This window comes from Sabethes cyaneus, chromosome 3 (genome assembly GCF_943734655.1).
Source record: "Sabethes cyaneus chromosome 3, idSabCyanKW18_F2, whole genome shotgun sequence".
NCBI lineage: Eukaryota > Metazoa > Arthropoda > Insecta > Diptera > Culicidae > Sabethes > Sabethes cyaneus.
The window spans coordinates 145,586,939-145,601,041 of NC_071355.1; the positions used below are offsets into that span (position 1 = coordinate 145,586,939).

Genomic DNA, 14,103 nt, shown 5'->3' on the forward strand with positions numbered 1-14,103 from the left:
TATAATTTATGAAATTAGGTCAATTTCGACACGGATTTTAAGTCCAATTTCTGTTGCTACTTTTATTTCAATTTCAAGTCGAATTTCATGCCTATTGCCAAGTGTCGTGTCAAGTCCTATTTCAACTTTGATTTTACATCCAACTTCAAGTACAATTTCAAGTCCGATTTCATGTTCAATTTTAAATCCCTCCCAGTCCAGCTTCAATTCCAATTTCAAATTCAGTGTATTTATCAAAATTTATATCCATTTTCAAGTTTCAAGTTTAATTTGCAAAACTCCAATGAAAAGTAGAAAAATTATGTTTTGTCACTTGAAAATTTTTTGAAATAATTTTTTCTTGTTTGTCTGTTTCTAATCTTTTGATGATAAAATTTTCATGATAACATTTTGTATTGTTCCTGAGTTTATAAAACCGATTCCTGAGGTTGTTAAAATCGATTCTGAACGTTCCGTTATTTTCTTTTTTAGATGCCCCGTTTTTTTCTTTTCTGTAACGTTTAATCTGTTTTTGGCCCCCTTTTTTCCTATATTTTCCGGGTTTCCTATGTTATTTTGTTTTTTTCGTCTTTTCCTCTCCCATTTTACCTTTTTCTTTGGGTTGTTTTTCCTGTTTTTTTTTTGATTCTCTTTCTGTTCTGTATAACTTCTTCACCCCGTTTTCCTCTATCGGTTTTCCTTTTTCTATACTGTAATGTTCCGTTTCCTACCTATTACCTATTTCCGTTTTCTACCGTAGTATTCATCTTTTCCCTTCTGGTTTCTCTTGTTCTTGGTTCCGTTTTACCTTTTATGGTAGGAAACTGAACCGCGGCGACCATTTCGGGAAATCTATTGTGGTAACCGTTTTCCCTTTCTTGTCGCGTTTTCTCTCGTTCTTCTTTTTTTACCCGCTGTTTCTTTTATCTCTTCGTTTCTTGTTCCATTTTTGTAATTTATTGTGCCAATTTTATTACCGTGAACGCTCCTAATTCTGCGCAGCTCCTAATTCTGCGCATTTTTCTTTATATAAGTATTTTTTAACATCGTGCATAACTATGATCATTGCGTTATTTTTTTATAAATGTCTGTTGAATATTACGTCATTATTCACAAACGGGCCATAATATTTGAGAGCGAAATAATTTAACGTCAAACTGATAGTATTTTATATGGCAGAAAACATCATCGTTAGCACCAACGCTAAGATTGTCCTTCTAGAAAATTAACAAATTTATGATCGAAAATCTTTGCAATCATCAAATTACCCAGCATAATTAGAAAGAATAATTAATTTTAGTCACGTTTTAGACAAAAATAGTGATTATATGCATTGCTTTCCTTAGAAAAATGCGATGCAATAATGCGCAGATTTAGGCACAGATATTTTATTCATGTTCCAAATTCTGCACAGTAATGTATCCTACGAAGAAATCGCGAAAGAATACGCAACCTCACCCAAATGGCTGAGGTATAGAGGCATTCAAGTAGAATCTTTAACTTGCATTTATTGGAATCCTGTGCTGTGTCTAGGGGTCCGAACCTACGAGCGCCAATTCATGAAACCATGTCTTCTATTTTTTTTAATGTCCAACCTCATGGGGCTGTCAGAGCGTGGGGAAGTGGTTTCTATATGAAAACACAATTATTAGTAAAAAGTGTCTAAAGTGTAATGTTCAGTATGCAGAAAACCCAAACCAATTCGTCTTTCACGTTATCGAGAATAAAATATTTAAAATGAGGCAATCAAAATGATAACAATATTCTTTTGCCGCCCGGACAGCACAAGAAGACCGATACATAGATTTAATTATGGTAATGGCTAATGCCGGAGTTTTTGGTGTGCTATCAGGGTCTAAAGTCATAAACAGCATGTCAGGAGTATTTATTTTCACTTTTTGGGTGCGCAGAATTAGGAGCAAACATGCGCAGAATTAGGAACATGGACAAGAGAGTGCGCAGAATTAGGCACCGTGAATAAGTTTACAAAACAAAAAATATACTCAATTGTTGGTCGACTTATAATTCCCATATTTTTTACCAGATATTATAGACCGTAGCACTACACGTTGCTGCTATCCGCGTTGTTAATTTAAATCTAGAATATTTAGAATAGCGGAAGAATCATAAAAATGTCTTAACTGCGCAGAATATGGTACGTTCACGGTATTTTTAGTCCTGTTTTTTCTTCAATTAATTTATATTTATTCTTTTATTTAATAATTTTTTTTTTGTAATTTTCTTTCGATTTTCCGTCTTTTCTCTTCCCTTCGTTTCAAGTCTTTGTCGTTTTCTAACTCTTTATCTTCTTTCTCGTTTTTCATCTTGGTCTGTTCCATTCCGCCCTGTTTGCTCTTGTTTTCTGTCACGTTTTCTCAACGGATTTTCTTTTTTATCTCCCGCTTCTTCTATCTCGTTTTATCCTTTTCTTTGATCTGTTTTTGCTCTTTTCTGTCCCATCTTTCTATTTTGTCCCATCTCTCTACTTTCATACTTCTTGATTCATCCCGTTTGACATTTGTTCCTGTTTTTCTCATTGCCTCTATCGGTTTTCTTTTTCATCTCTCGTTATTTGGTTTGTCTTGTTTGCCATTTTCCCTTTCTTGTCTCGTTGTCATTCTTTTTCTTTCCCACCTTTTCTGTCCCGTCTTTTCCTTATTTGGCCTTCCTTTTCTCATTCGTTTTTTCTTATTTCCTGCTGTTTCCTTTTTTTATTCTTTTCCTGTCCCGTTCTGCCCGCTGTTTCTTATTTATTTCTTTTTCTGTCCCGTTCTAGCCCTTTACGGTTCTTCAGATTTTCCTTTTGCTTTTCTTTTTTCTGTTGCGTTTTTCTTTTTTTTTCATTTTTCTCATTTTTAAGCCGGTTTTCACACATTTCCTGTCTTGTTTTTTGTCCGGTTTACTCCTTTTAAATTTTTCATTTTCGTCTATTCCGGTCTTCCTCTTATTATGCCCTGTTTTTCGTTCTTTTCTGGGACGTTCTGTTTTATCCATTTTATTTTTTTCACCATTTTCCTCTTTTTTCATTCTCGTGTTTCAATTTCTCTGCTCCCGAATTTTCTCCCTTTCTATCTAGTTTTTCTCCTTTTTTGTTTTATTTTTTCTCAGTCCTATTCAGTTTGCCCTCATTTTCACTATCGCTTTTCCTTCTTTTCGCATATTTTTCTTCTTTTTCTTACATTTGCTTTCTTTTCTGTCTCTCCTCTTTTTGCGTTTTTTTCTGTCCCGTCCATCGGTAATCCATATTCACATACGAAGAAAATTTGCTTCTATTTTCATACGAAACTGAATGCCTTACCACTGGCTTGCCCATGTTGGAGCACACTTCTCTTTAAAAGCCTGGCTTGCCCATGTTGGAGCACACTTCTCTTTAAAAGACTGTATAAATATTATACAAGGGGCTTGTCTGTAGCCAAAACCAGGTCTCTGACAAAACGTCATAAGAGGCTTATCGGAAATTAAAAACAGGCCCGTGACAAAACGTCATGTTTTCGTAGCAATCAGTTCTATTCTCAGTCACCTCACTGGCCGACTGCTGGACTGCTCGATTGCTCAACTTGTTGACTAGACTGCTCGACTGGACAGGTCGATTAATCCAGTCGAACATGAGTCGATTCGACTAAACTACTCGACACAACTGCTTGACTCAACTACTCGATTGGACTATTCGAAGCGGCTGCTCGACTCAACTGCTCAACTCGATTCAACTGCTCGACTAGACAACTCGATTTAACTGCTCGACCGAGATCGATTTAACTAACGACTTCTTCTTCTTCTTCAGCATAGAGCCAGGGTGGCTTGTGCTGTTTCAAGCACTCGTCTCCACTCAACTCGGTCTTGGGCCACTCGTCGTCAATTTCCTAGTCGTCTCAGAAGTCGGAAATCGCTTTCGACCTGGTCGAGCCATCGGCAAGGGCGCGTATGCCCTCCGTGAGCAGCGTCACGGCTTCAAGTCCATAAAGAACTACCGGTCTAATAAGAGTTTTGTACATTGTTAGCTTCGTGCGGCGGCGTACGCTTCCTGATCGTAGCGTTTTACGAAGGGCAAAGTAGGCCCGATTTCCCGCTTGGATGAGCCGCTGGATCTCCTTAATAGTGTTGTTGTCCGCGGTCACCAGCGATCTCAAATACACGAACTCCTCTACCACTTCTAGTTCGTCGCCGTCAATGGTTGCTGTCCGTGGGAGGCGCGCGTTTGTTTCCTTTGAGCCTCTTCCTTTCATGTATTTGGTCTTCGACGCATTTATTTTTAGCCCAATTCTCCTAGACTCCGCTTTCCGCGTAGATTGCCTCCGTCATCGCAAAGTTCCTGGCTATGATATCGAAGTCATCTGCAAAGCCTAGAAGTTGGCTACCCTTGGTAAAAATCGTGCCTCTCGTTTCGATGCCCGCTCGTCGGATCACCCCCTCAAGAGCGATGTTAACTAACGACTGCACAGGTTGATTCATCTGGTCAACTTAGCCACTCGATATCAACTGCTTGACTTAACTGCTCGACTCAACTGCTCGATTCGACTCGACTGCTCGACTCAACTGCTCGATTTCACTGCTAAACTTAACTGCTCGACTGAACCACTAGACCCGACTGCTCGACTAAACTGCTTGACTAAACTGCTTGATTCGACTACTCGACTCAACTGCTCGACTCAACTGCTCAACTAGACTGCCCGATTCAAATGTTCGACTGGACTACTCGACTCCACTGCTCGACTTAGCTGCTCGACTCGACTGCTCGACTGGACTACTTGACTGAACAATTTGATTCAACTGCTATGATGAAGAAGACGAGAACTGAATGAACAGACAAGAGAAAATAAAGAGGTAGATTAAGAGATAATAGAAAGAGAAAGTAGAAAAAAATAGTAAAAAAATGAAAATGAAAGACAAAAAGGATAAAATGGAAAACAAAAATAGAAAGTGACTGAAAAGGACGTTTCTCACCCCGAGGATCCGGGTTCCCAACCCCGTAAAGGCTACAAATGATCCAAGCTGTTATAGTGACGATAATCAATTTAAAAACTGGAGAGCAATAAGAGGAAAGTGGAACAAATAGAAACGTAAAAATGAAACGAAGTTAAAAAAGGAAACAAGTCGAAACGGGATAGAAGACAATAATAAACAAGAAATAAAGATATGAAAAAAAAGAGAAACTGAGAGAAAAAATGAAAGACGCGAAACTAGACAAATAAAAGATAGAAGGAACAGAGATAGACGAAATAGAAATCAAGTAAAACTAAGAAAAAGGCAAAACAGAAAATAAAAAGACAAAAACGAATTCCGGAGAGCAACGAGAAAAATGAGCCAAAAAACAGAACAAAAGTGACAAAAACAGAAAACCGGGACATGTAAAAGAGGTAAAACGGAACAGAGTGAGATAAAAAAGGAGATAGAAAAAACTGGAAACAAAAAAAAATAAAAAGGTAAGAGAAAAGTCGGAAAACGGGGAACAAAGTAACAAAAATGTGAGTAAAAAACAAGAGTAAAAACAGAATTTGAAATGAGAAAAAATAAGACAGAAAACGAAGAAAACTGAAACATTGAAATAAGAAACACGGGATAACGAAAAGAAAAACGATAGTAAAACAGGATAAACGAAAGGTACACAAACGAAGAAGAAACGGAACAAAAAGTGGAAAAACGAGACTGGAAAGGAAAAATACGGAACAGAAAAGAAGTAAATTGTAAAAGAAAAAAACGACAAATGCCAATTCTAATTTCAAATAAAACTTTGTTTATTTGAGTTTATTTGTAAAACTTTGTTTCAAGTCTAATTTATTTCCAAGTTTAAGCTGTATTTTGAGTTAAATTTAAAATCTTATTTAGTCAATGTACTACAAACATTATATTACAACATTAAGTTCAATTTCGAGTTTAATTTTAAATCCTATTTCAATTTTAATTTCAAATCCAATTTTAGATCCAATTCCAAGTCTAAATCCAAATCTAAAATTTAAAGCCCAATTTCAAATAAGAACATCAATTTCAGTTTTAAGTCCGATTTAATGTCTTATGAAAAGTAAAAATTTCCAGTCCAAATTACTCCAAATTTATGTCCAATTTTAAGTCCAATTAGCTTCGTACAGCTTTAAGCCCAAATTAGGTAAAATTAAAGTTAAATTAAAACGGCCGTTTTTTTTGTAATAATAGAGTAGCTACCCTACGATTACTCAATTTTTCAGAGCCAAACATTTTTCTAAAAGATCGGATGCCCCACCTTTTACGTATGTCTGGGTCTAGTGCTTTCAAATGATTTAAAATTTTAAATCATTCCATTTTGTAATTTATCCTCGCTTATTTTTTGTTCTTTTTTTACTATGTTAGTGGATTGCACTTTATAATCACTTTATTATTGTCTTTTGTTTCCTCTAGAGGCTGATAATAATAAATATTCTAGAGGTAGTTCTGGCTAAGAAACAGCAAACTGGATTCATGACACAGAATGGCATCGATATCATCGATGTTCCAACAGCGTACTCTATAAACAACAACAACAGAACAAGGTTGGCAGCATAATTGCAGGAATTATTCAAACAGGAGTTGGGGAAGCACGTGGACCACCCTTAGCAGGGAGACGGAATAGGAATCAATAAGTCCGTCAACCTCGGTAATAAGTAATGAGCTGTTTGTTATTCAATATTAATCGAAAAACATGTCGGACAACTGAGCAACACGATAATACAAAACTATTGCTGAAAAAAGTGTAACTACTTTTGGAGTGGTAATTGTGACTACGGGTAAACTGGTTGTACCACTCTGCCAGCATAACGCAAAATAAGCATGCACTGTTTAATTTGAAAAGTTTTTTAATTTCAACATTGGATGGCAAAGAGATTTAGAAAACTTACCACACAAAATTATGTATGGCAGAGAGGGTATATCTTTGCTCGTTGTTTGATTTCTACGAGTGAAAAACTTTTAACTCCGCCGTAGGAGTGATGGTGTTTAGCGAACTTTTCAAAGTCGTTAAACTTAATATACAAAACAGTTTTGATTTGCATACGGAATATTAATACTCTGTCCGTTGTGTCGATATGAACCATTAAGTGTGCATATGGTACTAAACTAATATAATGTCGACAATATCATTGCAAATGAGGAAGATGCGCCGATAATTTCATTCATATAATTATACCAGCTAGTTAGAGCCCAGGGGAAAACACAAAACAATTCCACGACAGTCGTTACCGGTATATCCTTTACGTACCTTGCCACAATTGATAAACTCGACCGCCGTCTCGCGGAAGAAGAAGTAAACAAAGTCACCTTGCGTGAATGATCCGACGAAGTTGGGAGCTGAAATATTTATAGAAGCGTTAATGGTCAGTTGACACCTGCACAGTTTGGGTCATTAATTATGCATTTATAGTTGTTGTCGATTATTGTCTGTTTCGTTGCGAGCGAGCGCGAGGACGGAAGGAGGAAGCTGGTCAGCACAGTGTTTGTGTGTGAGTAGATTAGGACAGCATGAAAAGGGCTGCGTGGTTTTGGTATTACAGTGGTGTAGGTCTGTTGTAGTTTTAATTTTTGCGTTGATTGGATGTTTATATTAATAGCGCATTATGTAAATTTACCTAGCGGGAACAATCTACTGCTAATTGGTATGATTGATTAAAATATCTACTGAATCGTGTAACACGTTCGATACGGTAAATGAGGAGATTTTTTTCTGGCAGTATACTCAAATCATCATCATGAATTATTGATAATTGAATTGTTTTTGCCAAACTAATATGGCATATACCAGTTAAGTAACTACGTCGTAAAATTAAATTAAAATAAAAAAAATTTAGCTTCCATTTAGGTAGATACGTTATGCACTGAATAAGATTTACATGAATAATAAATACGAAATCCTAGTAATCATCGAGGAAAGTCTGAAATTTACCAACTAATTTGTTTGATTTTTTTGATTTTTTTTTCGTTCTAGTGTACACCACAATTGGGGCATAAAAGACTCGTTGTCATTCTGATAGTCAGTTCGGCTTTTTTTGTCAAGCTATCTAAAATTAGACATCTAAGCGCAAAAGTGCCGTATATTCTTCATTATATCCGACGGAAACATAAACAAACTGGGTTTACACGTCGGTGAAGGTCAATGTTTCTCTGTAGGTTCGGGACATAAATTAGGGACATTTTTTATTACCATCTAGGCTCAAACTGTCGTACTGCTCGGTCTGCAACGGTTCCCTGTAGATAATTGGATCGAGCCCGCTGAAGTCCGCCACGGTGCCGGAGTAAAGTTCGTTATCTGTAATGGGAAAAATAGATGAGGGGAAAAATGAGAAATTATGACAGCAAGTAGTCAAATTTGCACACAAAGGGCAATTGACGAAGGAAATGGTCAGTCGAAAGACCGTTCATCGGTTTTTATGCAGAAAATCTTCTTTCATTAAAATACTTCGACATTCTTACATGCAAAAACTGTTCTTAAATTATGATATTACTTATTTTATATTGAAAACATACTTACTAGATATTCAAGTTTAACAATGGTTATTAACAATTAAATAAATTAACAACAATAAATTAACAATTAAATAAATTATTCAGTCGGGATATAATTCTTCTCAACTCAACGTTATATGAAAACTTTGTTGGCCAATACTAGTACAGTTTCGAAAGGCACGCTCCACAGTGTTCGCCTTGCGACAAACTCTCGACGAATTCTCGACACTGGAAGTTCATACTTAATTGGGTTTCAAGACGACGTACGATTCGGTTGATGGTTCAAACTCATGCGTTAAAAAAGCGGATGAGCTATCGGACTTCGTTCGCTAGACGTTTGTAGGTAAAACTGTAACTGTGTAACCTGATGATCGACTTTGTCCATCAACCTAAATTACAACAAATTCTGACGTTATGGCTATGACGACCTGGTGGTACCACTCAAGCTATGGCGAACTGAATTAAAGGAGTAAACTGACTAAATTGAGATGCGTCGTGCTACACGATAAAAGATAATCATCAAAGATAAAGGTATAGTATATTCAGCAAGGTTGTGTATTTTTACTATTTGTACAACTTTGTAGAACATGAAAAAGTCATACAACTACGAAAAGAGCTAAAATAGAAAAACCAATTTTAACGTTTGATTTATAAGAAATAAGATTTTTCTATCTTCGTTGAAGAGATAGAAGGTTACTGTCTTCAGTAAAATTTCTTGTAATAATATGCTCTATTACTTCCCTGGTAAACGCCGCCTACAAGGTACTCTGTCAGATCCTGTTACGCCGGTTGTCACTATCAATTTTTACTATCCGACAGATCTTGCAGAAATGTCGGGAGTACAACGTGCCCGCGCATCACATCTTTATTGATTTCAAAGCAGCATACGATACAGTCGATCGATTCAAGCTATGGCAGATAATGCATGAACACGGTTTTCCGGACAAACTGACGCGACTGATCAGAGCTACATTGGATCGAGTGATGTGTTTCGTACGCATCTCTGGGACACTCTCGAGTCCCTTCGAGACGCGGCGAGGGTTGTGACAAGGTGACGGTTTATCCTGCATGCTGTTCAACATCGCTCTTGAGGGGGTGATCCGACGAGCGGGCATCGAAACGAGAGGCACGATTTTTACCAAGGGTAGCCAACTTCTAGGCTTTGCAGATGGCTTCGATATCATAGCCAGGAACTTTGCGACGGCGGAGGCAATCTACGCCAGACTGAAAGCGGAATCTAGGAGAATTGGACTAAAAATAAATGCGTCGAAGACCAAATACATGAAAGGAAGAGGCTCAAAGGAAACAAACGCGCGTCTCCCACGAACTAGAAATGGTAGAGGAGTTCGTGTATTTGGGATCGCTGGTGACCGCGGACAACAACACTAGTAAGGAGATCCAGCGGCGCATCGAAGCAAAAAATCGGGCCTCATTTTCCCTTCATAAAGCGCTACGGTCAGGAAGCATACATCACCGCACGAAGCTAACAATGTACAAACCCCTTATTAGACCGGTAGTTCTTTATGGACTTGAAACCGTGACGCTGCTTACGGAGGACATACGCGTTCTTACCGTGTTCGAGCGGAAAGTGCTGCGCACGATATTTGGCGGAGTACAAACTGAAAGCGGAAAGTGGCGCAGGCGTATGAATCACGAACTACAGGCACTGCTTGGGGAGACTCTCATCGTACATCTAGCGAAAGTTAGCAGGCTACGGTGGGCCGGACACGTCGTAAGGATGCCGGACAACAGTGCGACGAAAATAGTCCTCTTCAACAACCCCACCGGCAGGAACAGGGGGGTCCAACGTGTACGATGACTCAACCTGGTCGAAAGCGATTTTCGACTTCTGAGACGACAAGGAACGACGACGACGAGTTGCCCAAGACCGAGTTGAATGGAAACGAGTGCTTGAAACAGCACGAGCCACCCGGGCTCTATGCTGAAGAAGTAGAAGTATAGCTTCGCAGATCATATCAATGTGCAATATTAAAACTGAAGAAAAGAGGGATTAGTCAAAAATTAAACTCCACCAAACGATAGAGCTTTTAATTTCAAGAAACTCTTCCAAAGGTTCCATACACTTAAACCATGCTTGCCCACTCAAAACTCCAATGCGCACGCTTTTTTCGGTTTTGGACCACTGTGCATTACCCGAAACCTTGACAATGGGAAGGTTATGGAGAGATGTTTCAAAAAGTAATAAAGTAAAAAACCTAACCATGATGTTGTAAGGTTATTCCCTGAAAGGTTGAATAACATCCGACTTAAAATTAATTTTTGGCGACCATCTTTACGGGTCTCAGTTTTTTTAAACGACCTTCACGCTTCCTACGGGTGTTGATTTCGACTATTAATTAGTAGCAGTGTAGTTGTGGTCTAAGCTGTCAACTCTATAACACACACTTCAAAGTAGTTCTACTCGGCAGAACATCAAATAGCTAATGAACCCGCAATCTATCAAGAAATCCGTGCAAATATTGGATGAGATACTGTCTTCTTCTGAAGATTTAGTTACTTCAACCCTCTACGTTCGGTCATCGTATAGGCTACTGCGGCATTTACTAGGTAAATAACCGTGGAGTATACGAAACGACCGATTTGATGGGGAGTGCCTTGGAATAAGAAGGCATAGAAAAGAACTTGAGAACATTATCTGAACATTCTCACTGCCGAGAACATGGCCAAATATCGACGAACACGGAACCTTTTGACCACGACCTTGAAAAGGAAAACACCCCAGAACGAAGACAAAGATCTCCAAGAATCAAAATATCTTTGCCGGGTCCAGGCGAATGTTCCACAGAGAACCAATCTCCAAAGAGTTAGAGAGTTACTGATATCTGACATGTACAAGGATGAGGAGGGAAACTTATTTATAAACGAGTGCGAGAATCGGAGAAGTGGATGGAAGAAGTAGTTTGTCCTATTGATAAAAAGAGTGCTGCAACTGTCGCTGAAGAATTGTGATAAACACTGCCTAAAAAGTACTCTCTCTCTCTAATCCTATTATGCCGGCTGTCACCGCTAATACGAGGATTCGTTCGGACCTAATGAAAGCTCGTACCATTCGCACCATCCGGCAGATTTTGCGAAATAGTTAGGACTACAATGTCCCCTCGCTTCACATATTTATTAACTTAGAAGCAGCCGTCAGGCCCATCAAAATCCTGGGCGCAGCCAAAGAAGACGACCACCCCGAAATCTTGCACTCCTGTTAGATTTCAGGGGATAGCTGCAGGGGAATCCGTCAAAAAAGCAGGCGACAGAGGCAGTAGGAAGCAACAGAGGTTGCTGTCGACCGAAGGTGAGAACGTGAAAGAACCCAAATAGTACTCTTTTGTCATTTCTGGTTGCCGCAACTTATTTATGACTGAAATTAGTCGTTAATCGGTTACCATAACTAGTTTATAACAACTGTGGTAGTAGGGTAGCGAATGCGAATCCTCTAGGAACGCAGCCTTAGCAAGCCGGAAGCGCATTTGGATGTTAAGAATCGATGAGCATCTGGTTTACAATCATAACTGCGGAGGTGGAAAAGAAGAAGCTGCTTAAACGGAGCGAGGTCGCCGAAGTTCGTGCTAACGCCGCAGGTAGTAGCGTATCACGTCAAATCGGGTACGTATACTGCTTATCGCTTAGCGGAAAATATAACACCGGAGAAGACGCCTAAACTAGTGGTGAAAAGGCAGCGGACCGACCGCGCCTCAAGCGAGAGTTGCTGCTCACAAGAAGCCCAAACAGGTCGCGCCGATAAAGCTAAAAAAGACCTATCAGATGAACGATGTGGTCGTGGTCAAGCTGACAAGTAAACTGTCATACGCTGACCTGCTTCGCAAGGTAAAGATGCTATAAGAGCTCAGTGTCAACGTAGGGAGGACCCGCAGAACCCAAGCGGGGGAAATGCTCTTCTACCTTAAAAAGGACCCGACGACGGTCCATAGCTCGAAGTACCGTTGGTTGGTTCGCCCCAAAGTGACGGAATTTAACCAAAGTGTTCTCAGGGACTAACTGAAGGTTCAGCAGAACCTCAGATATCAGGTTGCGAAAGGCATTCGGCGATCTGCAGATTGCAACAATTAGTTTGCTGAGTGCAGCTGCCGCAAAATGCTGAGGTTCACAAGATTATGATCAGTTGATCCGTGTGTGTCATGGCCAAACAGGCGTGTGAAGTACTGCTTTAAGTGCTTTGCTTGGGTTTTGACCATCGAGCGGTAAAGTGCAAAGCCCCCGTTAGCTGCAAATAGTGAGGCCACTTCGCGAAAGTGTGCACCAACGCATCTCTCTTGAAGAGGTGATTCGGCGAGCGCACTAGAGTAGCCAACTCCTAAGATTTCCAAAGAACTGCAATGTCATAACCAGAGATTTTGGGACAGTGAAGGCTGGTATTGAAAAGTTCGAGTGAAAGGTGCTGCGGGCGATCTTTGGCGAAGTATAAACTGAAACCAGACAGGGCGCACAAATCACGAGCTGCAGATACTGCTTGTGGAGAACTTCATCGCACAACTGGCGAAAGCAGGAAGGTTACAGTGCGCCAGATAGGGCGTAAGGATGTCGTACGATAGCGTGGCGAGAATGGTTCTTTTCAACAAACCCACTGGAATCAGAAACAGAGGAGGACAACGTGCGAGATGGCGACCTGTGGCTACTGAGACATCTAGGAAATTGGCGACGAGTCCCCCAAGACCGAATTGAATGCGGACTCAGCACGGCTCTATGCTGAAGGACGATAACGTTGACGACGGCATTGAATTGGAAGGTACTATTCCAAAGGCAGACGTGCAGAGGAACGGTGCCATTATCACGGAATTTCATATGTTCCTAGGCTTCGCTAACTACATCGATTTCACCGGTGTAAACCGTAGAGCCTTTGAACAAATACACATAGAGGTAGTTGTGAGGATTGAACTTGTCATAAACTCTGGAAAAACGAAGTATATGATGGCTGGTAGCGATCGTGACAGCGCTTCAGGTGTTGGAAGTACGATAATGTACTATTGAAGGTGGCGATGAATTCAGTGACCTTGGTACATTTGTGATATCTGACAGAGATGTGAGTCGTGAAGTAAAGAGACGGATAACGGTTGCAAATAGGGATGCAGTACCAGCCCAAGGCCGAATAAGGTCGAAAAGGATTTTGACACGCCTTTCTATCAAAAACCATCAGATCACTCATGATAAGTTTGCAAGACGAAGTTATGTATCAAGTAACCGGAAGTCTATGCTGGAAGGAGTGTATTATTTTCCAGTGAAATCACTCGGCTTGCGAATTCGGTGCACCTAGCAACGATTTTGGATTTACTACGAGTTCATTGTGTTCAACCTGCTTTTCTTCACGGTATGCACCGTGCGTTTAGTTCCGGAATTAATTGAATTTTTCAATGTACTGATTGCTTTGGAAAAGGTGGATACCTTTCCAAGTTGATACTACAGTTCGTCCGGGACTACCGTGCTTCCTGGTTTCATACACGATCAGTGTATGACTGGAGTTTTTTGACGGATTTCTATGGGTAACGAGATGCTTCATTAGGCTCGAGTACATCGATACTATTTGGGGCAACTTGAATCAAGTGCAGGAGGAGTTAGAAGAAGATACAATTGATAACGAAAGTATGGCAGTGCATGTGCATGCAGTGCATGAGAGCATCCTCGCGAACTTCCAGTCGCGGCTTTCGCCAA

General features: G+C 39.8%; 1 protein-coding gene across 4 annotated transcripts in view; it reads right to left on the reverse strand.

The window, feature by feature from the left end:
- The window catches only part of LOC128744518 (semaphorin-1A), a 422,529-nt gene that overhangs the window by 45,763 nt on the left and 362,663 nt on the right, over window positions 1-14,103 (reverse strand). For all 4 annotated transcript variants that reach the window (XM_053841582.1, XM_053841579.1, XM_053841583.1 and 1 more), the window contains exons 6-7: window positions 8,123-8,227; window positions 7,184-7,272 (exon numbers count right to left, since the gene is read on the reverse strand). In XM_053841582.1, coding sequence (XP_053697557.1) covers window positions 7,184-7,272; window positions 8,123-8,227 — 194 coding nt within the window. The remainder of the gene's footprint in view (window positions 1-7,183; window positions 7,273-8,122; window positions 8,228-14,103) is intronic.